Raw genomic sequence first — 22,064 nt, 5'->3', positions numbered from 1 at the left:
ACTTAGGTTGATAGTACCTTCTGTTCAGGCATCTGTAGCCAGATTAGGCTAGGTAAGATTATGACCCTTCTTTCCTTTGTCTCTGGGGATGCAAGAGGAATTCTTTAACTACCAGTAGAGTGTTCTTTGGGTAGTCTCTGGGCTGAACCCCTATTTCTTTGTTCCCCCTGTCACTCATGTCTGACTAGCTACCTAACATTTCTATATAAACGGGGTTTCCTGGACCTAATTCTAATGTGAGTAGGCTTCCCCACAATAACAAGCAATTCTTGGATACTAGCAGAGTGTCTGAGAATTCAACTCAATTTTGATACTATCTACCTGGATATAGAATCATATTCCACAAGTAAAAACTTAGTTCCACAAGACCGCCCTCCATTTCAGACACTGGTCAAAAGCTCAGGTTGTTATCTGTGTTTTTGACTGACTGGCTGTAAATCAGAAGTTCCTGTGTCTCCCTCCTTGGGTTTGATTAATTTGCTAGAACAGCTCCTAGAACTCAGGGAAACCCATTTACTCACTAGATTATCAGTTGATTACAATGAAAGTTAAACAATACGAATCAACATCCAGATGAAGAGGTATATACAGGGTGAGGTCTGGAACAAAAGAGCTTCTGTCCTCATGGAGATTGGGGACTGGCATGGTGGCATTTGAAAACATTCTGATTCTCCAGTGCGGAAACTATTCAAAAAAGTGGCCCTAAAGAGGTCCTTTTAGGTTTTTATGAAGGTTTCATTACATAGACATAATTAGCTAAGTTATTGGCTATTGGTGACTAATTTAACCTCAAGCCCCTCTCCAACTCTGGAAATCAGGAATCAGGGAGTGGGACTAAAATTCCAATTCTCTAACCATTTGGTTGGCTCCTACCAGCATCCAGTCCCCATCCTTAGGCGATTTCCAAAAGTCACTTCATTACCATAATAAAAGATACCTTGATCACTCTCAACACTTAGAAAATTCCAAGGGTTTTGGGAGCTCTGTGCCAGAAATGCAGATAAAGACCAAATAAATATTGATTACGTATCACAATGTCCCACCATACAATATAATATTATTCATCCACAAAAAGGAATGATACATGCTACAGCATGGATAAACCTTGAAAACAACATTATGCCAAGTGAAAGAAGCTAGTTGGAAAAGGCCATATATTATATAATTCCATTTATATGAAATGTGCAGAATAGGCAAATCCATAGAGATAGAAATTAGATTAGTGTTTGCCAGGAGCAGAATGACTACTAATGGGTATGTAATTTCCTTTTTGGAGTGATGAAAATGTTCTAGAATTAGATAATGGTGATAATTGTACAACGTTGTGAACGCACTAAAAGCCACTTAATTGTACACTTTCAAATGGTGAATTTTATGCTATGTGAATTATATCTCAACAGAAAGAAAAAACAATAAATCTTAAGATTTTAGTAGTAGAATCTAGGTAGTGGGTATATGGCTGCTAACTTTAAAATCTTCTCAATTTTTCTGTATATTTGAAAATGCAAAAATGTTTTGAAAAAAATTAGGGGCTAGACTTTCTTGATATTAATCCTTATTCTTTCATGGCCTGGATTTTGATGGATCTTTTCTGCTTGGCAGAACTTTGAATCTGAGCACACCATGATTCACTTAATTCACTTTAATAAACACTCAGGCAGACACAGAGCTAGAGAGACAAACTTGACATAGAAACTGCTCTTAAGAAATACTAAACACCAGAATCTTGGAAGAAGACACAGAAGCACAATAATGCACCTTCTGCCACCCAGAATTCAAGACTGCAGGAAATGGAAATCCAGTCAAGGACTTTGAACCAGAGAAAAGCAAAAAACAGTAAGCAGCTCCAGGGCCCATCAGCTATAAGGACTTTGATACTGAGCCAAACTTTTGCCTCAGTCTTGAATTTTTAAATTGTGTTTCCTATGAAAATAGCCCTTATTCTCCAAGTGTGATTGGCCTAGCACCTGAAGAAAAGTGAGATTCTATAATTAAAAAGTGGGAGCAGAGAGAGAAGGAATACCTTAGAAACATAAATTTTATTCTCTTATGAAACAAAAACTTATTGAGGCAACAGAATCCTGTGAGTCTCTACCATGATGTGAGCCGCTCAACAGACACAGACTATTTGACATGGTTAAGACATATTAATGTAAAGTTTATGTATTTTGAAGCTTAGATATAATTCTTTATATCTAAAGATATAAAGATACACCTTTAAGGATTCACCTAACATCTTGAAGCTAAGAATATCGAGAAGTGGCATTTCTCCTTTCTCTCTCAGATATAATTGGAATGTGAATTATTTCAGGCAATTTTCACTCTCATGGATGACAGCAGTGTTCTCCATATTTAGTATTGGATGGATACTCTTATTAGAAGCTCCTGGAAAAGAGGGAAGCATTAGAAAGAAGAAACATATTTGTATTTGTAGCAAGTTATTGGGTAAGATTCTGAGAATCTTCACTGGAGATGATTTTAATGGATAGTGTTGGGATCTGCTGCTACCAATAAATATTCTTCCTTTCTCTTGTGATATGGACAGTTAGAGAATTAGACTCCTAGCTAGATGACTGAGAATCAAAATATCAATATATTACGACCAAAACCTGGATTGGAACATGTAGCTTAAATATGCACGCACTATGATTTCCTTCACTGTAGACTTAAATACTTCACTACATAGACTTAAATACTTCAGTGTAGCCTTAAACTAACCCTCCCACATTTCAACTTCCCCTACAGAGACCAAACAAGCTCCACTGCCACTAGGCATAAGAAAACAGACTAGAATGAGTCTGTCTGCAGCCAGGCTGATCCAAAGTGAGAGCCAACCCAGAAGTTAATTTCGGCTCACCAATTCACCAGGTATACATATCACGCATCATAGGAAGGTGTGAGGAAGGGATAGAAAATTAGAAGTGTTTCATACGTAATGTTCCCTGTCAAATGGAGTCAAAATTTATTTCCATTTTCATAAATATAAGAATCAGATTGTGTTTCCCCTATTAGACAGTAATCTTTCCAAAATGATTTCTTATAATAGTGTGCAAGTGCCTAATAACATTTTGCAGATTACAAAGGATTTTTCCCAAAAGTATCTCATTTGGCCCTTAGAAGTTTCTTCTGGGATATAGCAAGTTGGATGATTGAAACAGAAATTCTGTAAGTAACTATGAGCTTTGTAATCATAAAATCTGCATGTGGATTCCCCTGACACTGTTATAAGGTTTGGGATTATAATAAATGTTGCGTTTGTCATAACATTTCAGACCCATTTTACTTTACTTTAGAACAATATGGTCCAAAAATTTTTAAAGTATTAAAAAGTAGAAGATAAAAAAATACAAGGAATTAGATAGGCACAGAAAACCAAATGAATCACCTCCATCCGTGACATTCTCCTCTTCCATTAGCGTCAATACTCACCCCGTTCAGTGTCATTTCTCCCCCTTCCTAATCCCTTCTATCTAGTGACAAAGTATAGTTCCATTTTATCACTCATATAGTACCTACTCCTCAATGCCTATCACCACCGGTTTAATACCAGCCTCATCCCTTCTCCTCTCACAACAGCCTGCTAACTGCTGTCCCTGGTCCAGAATTTGTCTTTTCTTTTCCTTCTTTTACTATGCAGATACAATGACCATTCAAAAAAAAAAAAAAAAAAAAATCTGACCACAACCCTGCCACGCCCCTTGTGGAAGATGCTGTTAATGGGATAAATCCACAGCCATTTCAACTCCCTTTTTTTCCTTAACGCTTTCAACTAAAGAAGCAGTTGAGTTCCCTCAGCTCCCTTGTACCTAGTAACAGCCATGGGGCTTATTTGTGCCATCAGCCATGAGGAATTTTGTTGAGTGGCTTCCAGGAAAGTTTTACTTTACTTTTTTTTTGTTGTTTAACAAAGGAATCTATGCATTAAATCCTCCCCATCCTAGCCAGTGCTAACTTTGAGATAGCTAAGAGCATCATTCTCTTGATGCTATAATGGAAATAGCATGATTGCTCTCCTCCCTGATATTGTTACCCCTTTGTAAGTGTCCTTTCCTTCTTTTGTGATCTCTCACTGATTTCAATTATGACCTCCATGGCTGAATTTTGTGGCTCAGCAGATGTACCATTTATCCACATAGCTGTTAAGAACAGCGGTTATGCTAATAGATTCTTCTTGGCTCTACCTCCAGGAAGAATTCATAGTATTTAAATTTTTTTTTCCTAATTTTATTAAGATACAATTGACATACAACATTGTGTAAGTTTAAGATGTACAATATACACCCCTGGAACTAACAGTAATAATAGAATACAGTCTATTTCCCAGCTATGCACAGGCCCTTGCCCTCATGCAATCTTACCCAAGCCATTTCAAAGGATTTCTTTCTTGTAGACAAAGATGTAGTTTCTTATCACATTAGTTGGAAAGTACAAAAGGAATGTGTCATCTGTAAGCCCTTTAATGAAGGACCCAAGCTCCTTCATGCCTATTGATTTCAGGGCCCCAGGGAGCTTCTAGCCAGGGATATGACAAAGGCAACTGCCTTAGTCTTCTGAGTCAGAAACTGAGGTTTTTTGATGGTTATGGCTCACTTTAATTTTCAAAGTTTTTACAGGGAATCATAAAACCGAGCTCCTCATACAAGGATGCTCTTTATCTTAATTTGTGAGGTCATGAGACCTTTTAGCAAGGTCACTGGCTGCAGCCACAGGGTTTGTAAGTATCCAAATGACTTCCTGATGGTAGGAGTTTTACAACACTTCCAATGTTGAACAGACAGCACCTGCACTGTGCATTGTGCAGTTTGTGTTGACCTCTTCCCTTAAGGCTTATCCTCTTCCAGGTGCTGCTGATTTTCACACAGAAATGTGGCCTTCAATCTGGGAACTCCAAACAGTGAACAGTGAACAAAGCCAGTAAACCAGGCCTTGCCTCAGCTGGGAGAAAAATCATAAGGTTCAGTCAGACAGTGATGGGGCTAAGAAGATCCTCAGAGGCCTCTGTCATTGTCCCTATAGGCAATAAATCAACTTGTTTCTGTATGTGCTGGACACCTCCCAGACATCTCCCTTTGGCATGATCTTGATCACACCGCTTCCACTTTATGAAAGAGTCTGCTGGGCTAGTTCTTCCCTACTGGGTAGTCTCTCTGGTATCACCCAAGACATGATCTATATTACTGGCTTCAAATTAGTTGATACTTTTTTGGTGAGTGCAGTTTTGAATAAGGCCAAATAACAAGCCTAGCAGTTGTTTTTCAAATGCGCAGTTTTAAGTTCAAAACCTAAGAGGTATCCATTGAGTGAAGTATTTGATTTCTGCCCAAAGCTGCAACGTGCTTGCAGCTTTTGTGGTCATAGACACTTCTAAGACCATCTCAGCAGAATGAGACTACCTGTGCCACTCCCTTTGTAAAATTTTAAGCCATTGTTTCTGCTCAGAAACTCATTAAAATTCAGATTTCTTTTGGCAATTTGTGAATTGGGTTCAACAAGATTTCTAGATAAGGAATATGATTTTTGCCCAAACCAGAGCAGCCAGTCCTGCTTGCCTCTGATACTCTTGTTTATTAGCAAGGTCTCTGTGAGATAATTTATTTTTCACACTTTGAGAATTGTTGCTAGTTGTTCCCACCCACATAATTCCCAGATTAGACTGGGCCTTGAATTTTAGCTTGTTATCAGCCACCACTTATCATAAATGTGAATATAGCCCGTAGGGCCTCTTGAGAATCCTCTAAGGAGGCATTTCTCATGATATCATGAGTGTGGCATTCTAACTTGTTCTCAATGGTTATCAAGTATAATCTAATCTTATTAGATTATGACAACATGTTGACAAATTAAAATATTTCTGTGAGGAAACAGTAAACGTATACCAGTTTCATTCCATGAGAATGCCTCTATGCTTGGCTGGACTCTGAAACTGAGATTGAAAAGAAATTATTAACAAGACCTAAAATGACATATCAATCCCCTATAGCCTTTGTGCACAGTCTATACCATATCAAATATTACTAAAGCTATCAGAGAAACCAATTCTCAAGTCAATTATGTGTTTGAGAAATAGACAAATATGTATTAAAGAGGAAACTAAAAATGGTTTAGAAACGTTGTTGATGAAGTGACAGGTGTGTAATATGAGGGAAGTTGATGGTATACTTTGTAAAATACACTACACTCTGGGTCTTCTCAGACAAGTGGGTGCACATAGATTTAGTAAGCGAAGCATATGGTTAAGTGTGGGAGCTCTCCAGTTAGAGCAGAATTTAAAATTTTGGTGGCAGAAAAATTGTCACGAGGATTATATAATCTGAACTTTTTAACAGCCATTCCTTTTGAATAATCATTGCCAGTGCCTAATCAGAGGGGATCTTGGAATGAAATCTGGAGCCAGCTTGTCTTTGTTTCTGTATAAAGATGAGAAAATGACCTCCAATATGTACATGATACATACTATACACACCTGTATCACTAGACCTCTAGTGCTCTTGTATTAATTTATCTTCACATCTGTCTTCTCTTGGACTCCAATCTTCTTAAATGTAGAGAACATGTTTTACACATCTTTCTACTTTATTCTCAGTTGAAAACCAGTATAATTTTGTTGCATAAATGAAGAAATACATGGAGTACTGAGGAAATGTTTGAAGGATTCACAGTTCCACTGGCAAAAAAAAAAAAAAAGGTCATTATTACTGTGGGAATTGTGTGTAAGATCCTCAAATACTTTCAGATTTCTCAGGGAATGATTGCTTCTTTTCTGGTAAATACCCATCATAATTTATGGAAGCGGTTTCAGCTTTCAGGTTTGTTTGGCTCACTCTATTTTTACTTCCTTAGGATTATTAGGGCAAATTGAGTTCTAATTACAGCTTGATTCTCAAACACAAAAGGAAAAGAGTAAAGCCAGGAAAGAAGCAACCAATAAAACTTCTCAGCTCAGGCAAAAATGAGTTCTTAGGAAAATTAAATAATACTTAATGTCTTTTTTGACTGAAAGAATAAGCGAAAGTAAATCTATTTATATAACTGACAGAATAGTTTTTAGGGTTATTGACAATGCATTATAGTTGGATAGAGCCTAAAAAAAAAATCAGGGATTTTAATCTTTCAGCTTCAGAAATAATGTACCAATATTGAGTGTTTTTCTTTTTAACAATAAACTGTTAAAATGACCAAATGATTTGTTTTTTAAAGTTTTCCTGTATTAATCAGAATCCTCAGAGAAACAGATACAATTGGAGATATACAAATATCTACATATGTTTTGTTCTATAAAAAGAGAGAAAGGTTGATTGATTTTAAGTAATTGGCTCACATGGTGGTGAAGGCTGGCAAATCCAAACTTTTTAGGGTCAGCTAAAAGCGTGGAGACCCAGGGAAAAGTCGATGTTGCAATTCTAATTCAAAGGCCATCTGGTAGTGGAATCCCTCTTATTTTGGGGAGGTCGGTCTTTTTCTCTTAAGATTGGATGAGGCCCACCCTCAATTATGGAGGACAACCTGCTTAACTCAAAGTCTACTGATTTATATGTTAAATTCATCTAGAAAATACCTCCACAGAATTTCTAGAATGATGTTTGACCAAATATCTGGGTACCACAGCCTAGACAAAATGACACATGAAATTAATCACCATATTGTCCCAATCTTTTAAAATCCTAGCAAGTATTTTGCTCCTTTCTTCTCTAATAGTTGTATAATTTCTCATATTCTGAGTCCTGTGCATTTATTCATCATTTAATTCCTATTCTTAAATTTTCTTGGTTGTTTCAGAGTATTTCATATATCAAACATGTCCTCCCCTGAATTAATTGGGAAATAAAATTTTCTGTAAAATTTTCTATAAAACTTTTGCCCCCTTCATAGTTGAATCATAGCTATTTGGCAAATTATGTTTCAAAAATGCTGAAGTTAAGATCATAGCAATGAAAAATAACAATGAATGAGCAGTCATCAATGCACCTTATATTGCAAATAAATGATTCCCAGGATAAAGCTCACGCTACAGGTTCTGGACACCACTAACCAAAGAAACTAGTCAGAAAATTCTTTAATATATAATTTCAATGTTTCATCTACCCCAAGAGTTGACTTTAAGCTGATTGCTTTGGTTTAAAGGTTTGAGAATCTTTTTAAAGATATAATATATGCAATATCAACTATAATTGAAAAAAATAACAATATAAAAAAATTTTAAAGACATAATATGTATAAAACAAAAGAGAGGTGATAGCTCCAGTCTGAATCTGAAAGTCTGATAAATAGGAGAGCCAAAGGTGTAGCTCTAGTACAAAGGCTGGAAGGCTAGAGACTCAAGAAGAGCCAGTATTTCAGATTGAGTCTGAAAGGATGTCAGTCTGCCTAACTCGGTCTACCAACTTAAATGTTAATCTAATCCACAAACATCCTCACAGAAACACCCAACATTTGACCAAGTATCTAGGCAACCTGTGGCCCAGTCAAGGTAACACATCAAATTAACCATGAGAGCATTATAGTTCTACTAAACTAGAAGAATATAATTTCAACAATAGGTTGATGAACTTCTCAAAATATTAATATTAAATGGCAGCACCTAATCAGAAATGTGATATATAAAATGAGATATAGATATGTGATTCATATATGCATATAAATTTCAATTATAGCATGTGATTTTAATTATAATTTAATTATCCTTAATTATTTAAGGATATGTTAGAAATGCTTTTCCTATTATATATAAACCAGAAAATCCCATCCGTCAAAAAAATGTTGAGCCATACATACCATTGGAAATGCTGGAATGGTGTTTCAAGTTTTCATAGATTAGTAGCAACATTACACAAATCTCTATGAGAGCAATGGCAATAATTAATGTCTCTTCATTATCCATATATTATAAATATAGTGGTTAATATTCTAGTATTAGCAGATCTGATCTATTAATAAAAATTTAGTCTTATGATTCTGAAATTTATCAAGTTCTTCTTTGATATAAGTTGGTCAACCTTCCATTTATTTCCTAATTTCTCTCACCGCTATATTCTGGGAATGTGGTTGAACTAGGTGTATGGACCACTTCATAGAGAGCATGAAGTCAGCTCCATTTCATCTTTTGTAAACCCAAGGGTATTCTTAAAGATGAAAAGCCATATCATTAATAATAAAAGGGCCAAGATCAGGCTTTTATGTTTATAGGTATAAAATCGTGTTTTCAGAACCTAAACTATATTAACTCATTTTTTAAAATTATGGAACATTCCTCTTATGAAGGCTTTCAGGACTTTAAATGGTATAGCAACATTGACAGAATTAAAAAAATCAGTCTATATACATTTAAAGGTGCTTTGGAAAAAATTCAACCTATTCAATTAGAAAAATATTTTAGTAATAAAATTTGAATACTTGTCATAGAAAAAAAGGATTATATTAAATACTTATTTAACTCCCTAAGAGTTATATAAGTGCTAGCAAGTAGTTGTCATATTTGGGATGTAAAATTTAATATTTAAGTGTTAGGAAAATGTGTCTTATCATGCCTTTTGTTTTTAATGGGAATGTTATCTTAAAATGAAGATTTGACAGTATGAAAAAATCCAGGTAAAGGTAAATAAATTTTAAATATTAATTCATATTTAAAATATACTAATACTTCAATTTGTAATTGTCTACTTATTTATTATACGTGTATGTATATATTTGAGTTATGTGTGTGTTATATGTGTAACATGTAGGTGTAACATTCAGCAAAAACTTATATTCAAGATTGTTATTACATGTGTGTTTGCAAGTATAAGTGTCTTACGTATGTATACAAATAATGATGTGTGTGCTTGTGTAGCAAAAAAAAAAGCCATTTTTGCTAGTAAAAAATGTTTAATTAAAGTCTAGCTATAGATGTTTAACTGTGTTAAAGCCTTTGATAGCCATAGCTAAGATCTCCCATACTATTTTAAATATATCAAATGAAAGCCACTATATTAAGTATGATCATGACTTATTGTCATTAGTCCATTGCTATATCATAGTTAAGAGAAAAAAAGGTGGAAAATTTTAAATGAGAGGTCCCTGAAGATAAAAACAAATTCTACTTTTTGTTATAAGATTGAGGAGAAAGATCTACATGACTGAGGTGCAAGTTTCTTAATGCTTGGTTATTAATGAATTACGTTGGAGGTAATATGCATAATGATGAGGACTTTATAATGATAGATGATATATACAATTAAATGTTTAAATCATGTAATATTTTAAAATTATTTTAACTATGTAGAATTTTGAAAATTTAAACAGCAAAGAAAACAAAATTAGAAAGATTAAAAAGAAATGACAAAATAAGAAAATTATTATAAAATCTCTTCTCCTAAATTAATCTATGAATGTAATGCCAAACTAATAAAAATACTAATAGGTAGTGGTGGTGATGTTTTTGTTTTTGAGTTTTGTGTGCGTTACTATTAAAGCCAATCAAATTTATTGAAGTACTTATTAAGTTACTTATACAGACATTTTTCCCCCTCTTTAATACACTCCCCCACCACTTCCACCCCTCTCCTATGGATGTTGCCATTTCCCCTTAAGAACTGGATCTCTGAAGGTGGGGCATCTCCTTCCACATGCTGGCAGTGTACACATGGGGCCAAGTGCCCCCTGTGCACTAGGGGGGCCTGGCGCACCCAGAGCCTGGTGCACCTGGGATATGGACCATGGCTCCACTGGGGCATGAACCTAGGACCTTCTGCGTGTAAAGCAGATGTGCTAATCACTACTCTATGGAACCACCCCAAAACACAACTCTTTTAAATGATCAGTTTTCACTTCTCTTCTTATGTGGTGTGTGTGGGAGGGATATGAGAGAGAGAGAAGAGAGAGAGAAACATGTCACTTCCCATTATTGAACATGTACACTTTAATGGAGATAAGAGTTCTATATGAAACATCTTGTGTTAGTCCAGTCAGGTTGCTATAACAAAATTCCATAAACTGGGTGGTTTATAAACAATAAAGTTTTATTTCTCATAGCTCTGGAGGCTGTGATCAGGGTGCCAGCCCTGGTATGGCATATGGGTTTTGTCTTGAAGGTAAACTCTCATCAGCAGAAGTAACTTTTACTACAGCCATGCTACCCTGAACAAGCCCGATCTCGTCTGATCTTGGAAGCTAAGCAGGGTTGGACCTGGTTAGTACTTGGATAGGAGACCACCTAGGAAGACCAGGGGCAGTAGGCGTAAAAAATAAAAAATAAAAAATAAGAGATTGTAAGCTGACGAGGTCTTTGCAATCTGTGAGATCAACCAAGGGTTGCCTCGCCTAAAAAAAAATTAAATTAAAAAAAAAAAATAAACAGAAGTGGCTTCTTAGAATGTCATATAGATTACTGTGTTTATAAATGATTGTCATGGTCACAATAAGGAGAAGTGTAGCTCTATAGCCAATTTTTGTATACCTTGATCTTCATTTTTCATGTGAAAAATTGGTACCCGGAGAAGCTGAGGTAAATGCCTTGTTCACAAACTATTTGACAGCTCCCCCAATGTCTACTAAATATATTCCAAATCTGATAGCCTGGCACTTAAAGCCCACCATAGTCTTGCTATTATTGGAAATATAGGAGGTCTAGTAATATCTTGGTCTTTAATTGTTTTCAAGTATATTTATTATATACATTTATATTTACATATATATTGCATTTGTTTTCTTAACTTTCCCGAGGTCATTCCAGGCATCTCTGCCAGTTAGAGGCATAGCCCATACTTAACATCTTGAATCAGCTTCTTCCCAACACATACAAAGATGAATGTGTTAACTTGGGAGTAGATTTGTGGGGACATAAGTCTGGAGAGTGAAATAGGACTAGGACATTGACTTAAGGGGAGACAAAAGGATCTTTAGTCAAGATTAAGGCAGAATCTAGTCTGGAAAGTCTGTGTGGTCAGATTTTAACTGAATAATCAGAAGTAAATCTATAAACAAGCTTTGAACATCGAGATAGTGGATATATAAAGTAGAAATAGGAACTCAGGCATGGAATACCACTGAGTATGAGTAAGAATTCCATATCCTTGGTACTAGAAAATAAGGGTAGATTATATTGAAAAATTAGTTAAACCAGATTATACCTGAATTTTAAAAATTGTAATATCAATTTAATTAAATTATAAATCATTAATGGATTCTTATGTACAACATTTATTTTTTAAAATGTTCATTGACGCAAATGGGGAGCACAGCACAGGGAATGCAATTAGCATGAATATGTTGGCTAGGTGGAGGGTCAGAAGAGGGAGGAAATAATTGTGGGGATCATTTTACATACTATATAGATGTCTAACCAAAGTATTGTGTACTTGAAACTAATTAAAATAAATAAATTAAAAAAATAATAATAAAAATGTTCATTGAGTTTTTAATATATGCCAGGCGCTGTTTTTGGCAATGAGTACATATAGATGAAGTATACAATTCCTGCCCTCAAGATGTGCGTGGATGAATGGGCCAGAATACTCTCAGAACATGAAGAAATAATTGTAATATAAAATTCTGATAAAATGTAGCATGGAGTATAAATAATACTGCTGGAGAATCTATGGAAGAACTTACAAAGAAAGCGACAATTGAATTGTCTTAAATGAATGGGAATTATCCAAGTGCAAAATGGTGAAAAGCATGGAGCAAACAAAGGGAACAGAATGTTCAAGGCTACAGAGGGTATCATCCTGTCAAGATACAGAATATTTTCATTATTTGAAAAATTCCTTTGTGACCCTTCCCAGTCAATTCCTCCATATACTCACCACAAGGCAACTGATTTTTTTTCCTCCAATGATTCATTTTCCCTGTTGTAGAGCTTCATATAATGAATTGTAAAGAAATTACAATCTTTTTTAATTTTTCACCCAGTATAATGTTCTTTAGTTACATCTTATATTGTTGTATAACAGCAGTGCATTTTTTTATTGCTGAGTAATATTCTATTGTATAAAATATACTACAGTTTTCTTATTTATTGTCCTGTCGATAAACATTGAATATATAAATAAAGCTGCAAAGAACATTCTCATACAAGTATCTGTACAAGTTTTTATTTCTCAGGTAAATATCTAGAAGTGGAATTGCTAAATATAGAATAGGTGTGTCTAACTATAAGAAAATGCTGAACTCTCTTTTCAGTGTTCATTGAACAACCTTACCAGCAACATATGAGTTCTAGTCGCTCCACCTACCTGCCAACATTTAGTGTTATCAGTATACTTAATTTTATCTGTTTATCCATTGTAGTAGATATGTAGTAATATTTCATTGTGATTTTAACTTTTGTTTTCTTAGCGATTCATTATTTTGTGTACTTTTTTCATGTATTTATTTATTTGTATATCTTTTTCTTGTGAGGTGTTTGTTCAAGTATTTTACCATTTTTTAAACTGGGTTGTTCTTTAAATAGTCTGAGTATAAATTATTTGTCATATAGTTGCAATGCAAACATTTTCTCCTAGTCAATGGCTTGTCCAAACATTTTGCTAACAGTATCTTGTAATGAGCAGAAATTTCAAATTTTAATGAAGTCCAATTTATCTTTTTTTCTTTTGTGATTAGTGCTCTTAGTGTCATATCTAAAAACTCTTGATCATAAAGAGATTTTATTTTAGAAGCTTTATAGTTTCAGCTTTTACTCCTAAGTCTTGATCTATCTTGAATTACTTCTTATATGTGGTATGGGGTAGGGATCGATGTTTATTTTTTCCGTATACCTATCTAATGTTCCAGCAATGTTTATTAAAAACATTTCTTTCTCTAGAACAGCTTTGGGGCCTTTGTAAAAAAATTTTTTTCATAAATGTGTGAGTCTACTGTTTGGCTCTTTTTTCTGTTCCATTCATCTATTGTCTATCCCAGAGGTTCTCAACTGGGATTTAAATTATGGTCTTATCTATTACTTTCCTTATATCTCTCAGGGTTTTTTTGTTTTATGTATTTTGAAACTCTGTTATTAAATACAAATACATTTAGAATTATCATTTTTCTTGAGAGATTGACTGTTGCATTACTGTGAAATGTCCTTGATCTCTAACAAACTTTTCTTGAGTTCTACTTCAATATTAAAATAGTCTTTTCAGCTTTTTTTGTGATTGATATTTGTGTGATATATTTTTTCTCCCCTTTTACTTTTAACCTATCTGTATATTTATATTTAAAGTGCATCTCTTATAAACTGTATATAGTACACTATTGCCTTTTTTTCAATCTGATAATTTCTGAGTATTAATTGGAATCTATAGTTCATTTACATTTAATGAAATTATTTATATGTTTGAATTTAAATTTATTACCTTAATACTTGCTTTTTTATTTGCCCCATATGTTTTCTGTCCATTTTTTTCCTTTCCTGATTTTTCTTGAGTATTTAATATTCTCTTTTTAATCTCATTTATTGGCTATTTAGCTATAATTCAGTTTTTTAAAAAATAGTTATTTCTAAAAGACAAAAAAATAAAAAAGTGAAACAGAAACAGACTCATAAATACAAAGAACAAACTGATGGTTGTCACATCTAAGGGTGGTTGGGGGGCTGGGTGAAAAAGGTAAAGAGATTAAGAAGTACAAATTGGTAATTACAAAATAATCACAGGGATGTAAAGTATGGTCAATAATGTTATAATGGTATGTATAATGCCAGGTGGGCACTAGATTAATCGGGAGAATCACTTCGTAAATTATATAATGTCTAACCACTATGCTGTACACCTGAAACTGATATAAAATGATGTTGAATGTCAACTGTAATTGAAAAATTTTAAAAATAATTAGTGATTGCTCTAGGGATTTCAGTTTACATCCTTAACTTACCACAGTCTACATGCTGTATTATTATACTTCCATTTACTACATTCCCATTCTTTGGGCTATTCCTGCCACACATTTTACTTCTACATATTTTATAAAATCCACATTACGCAATTTTTTTCTTTAATCAATTTATCATCTTTTAAATAAAAATAGCATTTCAAATGTTTTATATTTATGCATATATTTCCTATTTCAGACACATTTCATTACATTGTGAGGAATCACTATATTATAGATTCACTATCATATTATTTAATTTGTACTTTTTAACTTAGATATAACTGAGATGTATACAGTGATACCACTCAAATAAATTTTGATATTCTATATGGTCCAATCTCTACATAGAGTATCATTCAAAGAAAACACAAACTCCCAAAGTTTGAAAAACAATGTAATCTATGGTTGTTCGATTTGGAACCATTTTAAAGTAGCTTGAAAAGGTTGGAGGTTTCTAACTTTTTAAAATCTGTTTATTGCATTATAGAATTTGATGAAATTCAGTCCTGACCCTCCTTTTTTTAACCCCAAATAAAATTATTTATCAATTGTTTAACTTCATTAAGACTTGGATAAGTTTATAATGATAATGTCTAAAATAAAAAGAAAATATATGGCTATATCTGCATGTTAATTATGCATGACTTAGCCATGAAGAATAAAGATAAAAAAGTTCCAATAGATCTTTTGCAGTATATAAGATGTTTTGTATAATATACAGGAAAGCACTTTGTAACTGTTTACATGATATTTAAATAATTACAACTAAGATTGTACTTGTATACTGCCATTCCTTCCACGTAACCTACGCAACAACTACTGGCTTTCTGGCCATTCTCAAAATGTGCCATGTTTTTTTGAAAGGCCTTTTTCTCCACTTAGAATTCACTGCTACCCTTTCCCACTCTAAGAGAAAGTACGATTGACTCTCTCTGATGTCCCTGAAAGAAGTAGTTGCTCTTTTTAATTCATTCATTTCAGTAATTTAAAATTCATCAAGTACTCACCAAATTAGAAAGAAATTATTCTTTTGTTTTCCTCACATTCTTACTTTAATCTTACTCTGAAAGAGGATCTTCTGCTGATCTACCCTCTTTCAGACTTCTCCTTACAGAAAGGGGATTGATTTAACTGACTGGTGAAGATGGGCAGAGCCTCTTTTTATCCACATCATGAGAAGGAGTCATTGCATTAAAATCAAAGGAAGCTGTCATAACATCCCTGGCCCTCATTAATTTGCAGTTAAGGTTTCAGGTAGACTAACATCTCCCAAGTGTCTGGTTGAATATTTCTCTTTAGACCTAACTCTTCCTGTAAATGGGTCCCAAAGTCAAGCAGTATTTAGGTGGAGAGATTGGTAAGAAACTAATTTTGTCTTTGGACCCAAACAATGCTTGCCAATTCACCTTTCCTATTAATATTAGTATTTTCTCCACTCTGGCTCCTTTATGTTTCAATTGGTTAAGAACCTGTAAAGGCAAAGGGCTGTGATTAATTAAGTTCTCTCAAAACCCCAAACGGTGTCTCAGGACCACGGATCTAATAAAGTGAATATAATATGGTCTTTATAGGCAGAAGAACATACAGTTATGGTGTTTCCATAGCACTTGCACCTATATCCATGATGGAATTCAACCATCAGATTGTAATGTTTTGTTTAGTTTTTACCTCTTCATCTGTACTGTAATCAGTGATAGGTAGGAATGGGATTTTCCTAATCATGTCACCTCAGAACTTAGCAAAGTGGTAGGTGTTTAGTATGTGGATATAGATTGTCTGCAAATAAAGTAGATTCCATGGAATGTTTACCCTGACTAACTTCAGAAAAGGGCCTGATTTTAAAGATCAGTCCCCAGAACTCGCTTTAGAACCTATATTTGATTTCTAGCACAGGATTTTCAGTTCCTGTGTTCTTACAAAACATTCTGTAAAGTAATAATGTTTTCTTTTTTACTTTCCAGTTTTACTTTCTGGGCTGGGTGGTGAGGCCCTTCCTGTTCCTGCCCAAAATAGAACTTTCCAAATGAGTAATTTCATTTTCTACCATATCCAACTCCTTGTGGGGGGATGTGGGGTCATAAAGGCTAAGTGAATCACAGCTTTATAAATCATTTGAGAGATCTTTTGAAAATGTAAATTGTTATTTAGTAAGTATAGTCTGAAAGTCTACATTTCTAATAACTGCCAGGGGATGCTTATGAGGGCCATGCTTTAAGTAGCAAGAAAGTAGATGGCTCATTTCACAAACACAATCACTCATTCCTTAAATATTATTTAATTCTACTATGTGCCAAGCACTGGGCTAGGAAACTAGAGGACTGTGACATAATCCTCACCCATAAGAAGCCCACAGTCTAATGTAGCAGCAAACATAATAACAAATAAGTGCTATAAATGATATGACTGCTAACAGAATGAGAAGGCAAGCCACAGACTGAAAGAAAATATTTGCAAAAGACTTATCTGATGAAGGATTGTTATCTAAACTATACAAAGAATACTTAAAACTCAACAATAAGATGACAAACCGATAAAAAAAAAAAAAAAGCCAAAGACCTTAACAAGAAGATGCACAGATGGCAAATAAACATATGAAAAGATGATCAGCATCATATGTCACTAGGAAATTGCAAGTTAAGACAATGAGAAACCACCAGAAACCTATTAGAATGAACAAAATCTGAAACACTGAGCACACTAAGTGCTGGAGAGGATGTGTAGCAACAGAAATCCTCATTCACTGTCGATGGGAAAGAAAATGGAGCAGCCGCTTTGGAAGACATTTTGGGAGTTTCTTAGAAAACTAATCATACTCTTACTGTACAATCCAACAATCACATTCCTTGGTATTTGCTCAAATGAGTTGAAAAATGATGTCTACACAAAAACCTGCATACAGATGATTATAGCAACTTTAGTTATAATTGCTAAAATTTGGAAACAGTCAAGATTGCTTCAGCAGGTGATTGGATACATAAACTGTGGCACATCTAGACACTAAAATATTATTCAGTGCTAAAAAGAATCTGAAAAGTCTACATACTGTATGGTTCCAGCTATATGACATTCTGGAAAAGGTAAAACTATGGAGACAGTAAAAAGATCAGTGGTTGACAGGAATTTTGGAGTAGAGAATGATGAATAAGAGGTGAAGCACAGGAGATCTTTAGGTCAGTAAAATTTTCTGTACATTATTATAATAAAGGATATATGTTACTATACATTTGTCATAGAATACAGTAAAAGTAAATCCTAATGTAAACTATGGACTTTGGTTGATAACGATGTGTCATTGTTGGTTCACTGATTGTAACAAATGTACTGCTCTCGTGTAGGATATCGCTGATGGAGGAGAAGGCTGTGCATGTGTGGGGCCAGGCGGTATATGAAAATTCTCTGTACTTTCTGCTCAGCTTCGCTGAACCTAAGACCGCTCTTTTAAAAAGTATATAGAGAGATTGATAGATATGATCAGGCCCACTGGACAGCCACTCCAACTCTGGAAAGAAATGCACCAGCAATACCCACCTCCTCTGGCAGTCAGGACCATCTTCCACAATTATTTAAGTGCTAAAGGGAGACAATGAGTGATAGTGAGTGACAGGTCTCCTTCTGAGGCCCTACTTGCTCTTCCTTCCAAAAGCCTTTTATGGGGGCCATCGCTGTAGATAGGGTCCTGCATCACCAGCATCTTGCTCTCGTACCACCTTCATACCAAACTAGCCTCTGCACTGGGAAACATATATCCAACTATCTGGGTTGTTTTTTAATGGTGAAGATTATAGAGCCATATCCTGGTTCTCCTAAATCAGAATTCCTTATTACTGGGAGTTGGTAATTCACAGTTTAGCAAGTTCTTTAAATTGTTTTTATGTGTCATAAGGTTTAACAACTACTCTTGTATTTCATGTCCACACACTTTTTGGTACAAAAACCAATACCAAATTGATTTCAAATAAGTTTTAATAAGTTTAGCTTCTTATTTAGAACAATGAATAAGCTTAAAATTTCATAAAAATTATTAAATTATCTATATATTCTTTTTCTCATATTTTATTAATGAAATAAACAATGAAAATAATACTGAAATAGATTTATTTGTGAAATACAGATATAGCTTTGACATGTTTTATTAAGAAGGAATAAAAACAAATGACGTGATTTTGGCAACATCGTACAAATATAAGTATAAATCATTAGAGGTGAAATCATTATCGATATTATCTTTACTGTAAGACATGCTAAGATTATTCTCAACAATAGGCAGAAATACATTTTTTTTAATTTAAGAAATTTTTGAAGGAACTGTTCAGCTTATGTGTTTATCTGATAAGGACAGCTATATGTATCCTCCCCATACTTCCTGTTTCTATTTTTAAAAATACCACAAGCAGCTACTCTAATATATCTTTTGCACATAAGCTGTCCATACATTGCAGCTTGACTGAAAAAGCTACCTAGAGATGGTTGCTCAAAATTCTGGGAGTAATGATATTCTGGCCAGATAACACTGACTCTAAAACAATACCCGCAACTTCAATTTAAGAGGCAAAATCTTAATGCCACTGTTACAGAAGAAATGCTCTGCCACAAAATTTGTTGTGTCTTTTTGGGACAAAATCTTTTATGTGCTGTCATACTCCTATCCCCATAATTTTATACATTATTTTCAGACATTTTCTTCAATGACTCATTTACTCTAGTATTTGAGTTTCTTTAGCGAACTAAAATGGTATGTCAATTTTGTCAGTTTCTCTTTTACTATTTCTGTAAGTCACCTACCCTTCCTGCTATACACTCTCTCTCTCTCTCTCTCACACACACACACACACACCCCACGTTCATTTGTATATGTTCAAATGGATCCTAACCTTTGCTATCCACTTTGTATGAGATCTATTGCATTAGTTAGTAGCAGCACTCAAGAACTCTAATAGCCTCAAGCTCTTTGAATAAAGTTGCAGGCTATTTTTGAAATAATTAGACTCAAGTACTCTGGAAATTGAGAAAGTTGAAACCATATCTTCTTGCTATAATTTTAAGTGGCTGGAACCTCAATAATTTAAAACAAATGGTTTTCAAACTATACTATTTTATTAAGTATGATTTGCCTTGATTTCTTAATAAGAAGAACAGCAAGATACAGATGTGCTAAACAGAAGTATGTTGATTCATACTGGCCAACAAAATATTCTGGACTTTTCTTCATTCTATTAATTGTGCTTTTAATTCACTCTTGGATCAATTGTGAAGCAGTTTAAGCCATCAATCAGCACTTGCCTAATGATGACTATTCTCACTGATTTTTATGTTTATTTAGACATCCACACATATGTTAATTCAGCAGCATTATGTCAATTCACATGCATTAGTCTATGTAACCCAAACACTGAGTTATCACTTTGTTTATAAATGCACCATACATTAATTGCTCCATCTCTACATAAATTTGCTTAGCATTCATTTGTCAGATATGAGGAACATCTACTCACATCTAGTTGGCATATTCCACATCTTTATTGCACGATTTATTCCTTCCATTCTTTTCTTATATCATCAAGCCTAAAATTATTTCTCCTTTACATTTAAGAAACCCTAATATTAGATTGACAGAGGAAAATTTCTTATAAAAGATTGACTGGAAATACACATATTATTATTACTGTATTTATGGTTAGTTAGTTGAATTGGGATGTTATTTTTTAAGAGTGTGTAGTGAATTGAATCATATAATATATCTCTCTTCCCTACATGTCTTTCTGATAGCTCCAAAGAAAATATAGAGTTTGTATGTTGGGTAAAATGTAGCTAAGTTAAAATGTTCTACTACTTTGCTATTCATAGTATCACTCAATTTTAAAGAGAAGGTTTTGTTGTTCATGGCTACAGTATAAAAGGCTCCCAAAGAAGTTTCTGGGAGAAGTTTTAGTCCTTTGTCCTGTGAACCCTTAGGACACAAGCACCAGCATGAATCTCCTTAAAGTGAAATTCTCAGGTCAAGGAATATTATTTGATATTCTGTTGGTTTCAGACAATGGTGTTGACATGTTGATCGTTCAATGATCATTGGTGGGAGATCAGGACCAGATTTAACTCCTCACACATATAGCTGCATATTCTGTCGGTGCTTCTTTCATGTTTCTTGCCTGTCTTGGGTTCATTCCTATGACAGAGTGATTCAGTGAAGCATAAACAATGCCCTGTTTGTTTTCCTCAAGACATGGCTTAGAATGAACCTCAGGTTCTTCCTGGACCTTAAAACAGGGATCATTATCATAAATTCTAGTATCTGATGGCAGTGTTTGGGAATTTTGCCTGGTGCTCAGTTCAGTTTGCTCACTCCTGAAGGGCTGGGGAACATCAATCTATAACAGAAAAAAAAAAAAAAAGGCTGCTTTAGTTACCATTTAAATTTAATTACCACTTAAATATTAATTAGCAAACTATGAGCGCAGGCTAAAATGAGTCAATACACATGGAAAAAATCAACTCTCGTACATGCTGTTGATACCTTTTCTTTTTTTTTTTTTAACAGATTCTCACTTATTAATGGATGAAAGGCTTAAGGACTACTGTATTCCTCCCAAATAGTTATTTTATGCTTTATTATTGATCACTTTTGATGTCATAAAATGCTTTTCAATCCCTCTTTAAAATGAAAACCACAGCCCAAATTAATGAAAAAAGCAGAAAACATCCCACAAGAACTTCAAGCAGCTTACAACATAATAGTATTAACACAGATTAGAATAAAAACATTAAAGATAAAGCAAAATGGATACCTTCTGAGAGAGCAGAAAAATAAATATTATGAGTTATCCAAGATATGTTACTATGATTTGAGACCTGGAATTGGAAATTTGCTGTCCATTTTTTTTTTTAAGATGGCCAAGCCTAGAAAAAGTTTTAAAATATTCTAATTGTTATTTCTATCATAAGAAAATTCTTACATTTTCAAATAGAGTCAAATATCTTAGAGCTTCTGAAAAATAGGTGAACTTATGAAAAATAAAAGTAAAATGAGTCTTGCTGTTTTTCTCTCTTTTCAGTTATCTGTTTGCCTCCTAGCAATCAAGGGAACCCAGCTATAAAAATATAAAGATGTCATGTTAATGCTAAGGGTTGTTATTTCAATTTTTTAAAATTCCAATTATGCCAATTTATGTTCTTGAAGTTTGGCCTAACTCCTCTAAAGTATCAGGTCCATAGTCCTTGACAGTCTACATGCCTTGCCT

The 22,064-nt window shown here is 34.1% G+C and overlaps 1 protein-coding gene, 2 long non-coding RNA genes and 1 pseudogene across 6 annotated transcripts in view; 2 read left to right on the top strand and 2 right to left on the bottom strand.

The window, feature by feature from the left end:
- The first annotated feature begins 2,632 nt into the window (after nucleotides 1-2,632).
- On the top strand, nucleotides 2,633-6,476 carry LOC120615768 (uncharacterized). The gene is made up of 3 exons (XR_005656356.1): nucleotides 2,633-2,868; nucleotides 3,075-3,165; nucleotides 4,842-6,476. It is a non-coding gene; the product is annotated as an uncharacterized LOC120615768 (long non-coding RNA).
- On the bottom strand, nucleotides 3,700-16,042 carry LOC120615769 (uncharacterized). Its single transcript, XR_005656357.1, has 3 exons — nucleotides 15,837-16,042; nucleotides 6,464-6,664; nucleotides 3,700-4,935 (listed from the first exon to the last, which is right to left on the bottom strand). It is a non-coding gene; the product is annotated as an uncharacterized LOC120615769 (long non-coding RNA).
- LOC120615883 (uncharacterized) lies at nucleotides 11,095-11,213 on the top strand (annotated as a pseudogene).
- Nucleotides 16,043-18,918: 2,876 nt separating the features above from the next.
- BTLA (B and T lymphocyte associated) overlaps nucleotides 18,919-22,064 on the bottom strand; it is a 42,108-nt gene continuing 38,962 nt past the window's right edge. For all 4 annotated transcript variants that reach the window (XM_039878976.1, XM_039878977.1, XM_039878978.1 and 1 more), the window contains one exon: nucleotides 18,919-21,194. In XM_039878976.1, the coding sequence (XP_039734910.1) occupies nucleotides 20,919-21,194 (276 nt within the window). In that variant the 3' untranslated portion in view covers nucleotides 18,919-20,918. The remainder of the gene's footprint in view (nucleotides 21,195-22,064) is intronic.

Source organism: Pteropus medius, unplaced genomic scaffold (genome assembly GCF_902729225.1).
Source record: "Pteropus medius unplaced genomic scaffold, Ma_sr-lr_union100, whole genome shotgun sequence".
Lineage (NCBI taxonomy): Eukaryota > Metazoa > Chordata > Mammalia > Chiroptera > Pteropodidae > Pteropus > Pteropus medius.
This window is presented reverse-complemented; position numbering and strand designations above follow the sequence as displayed.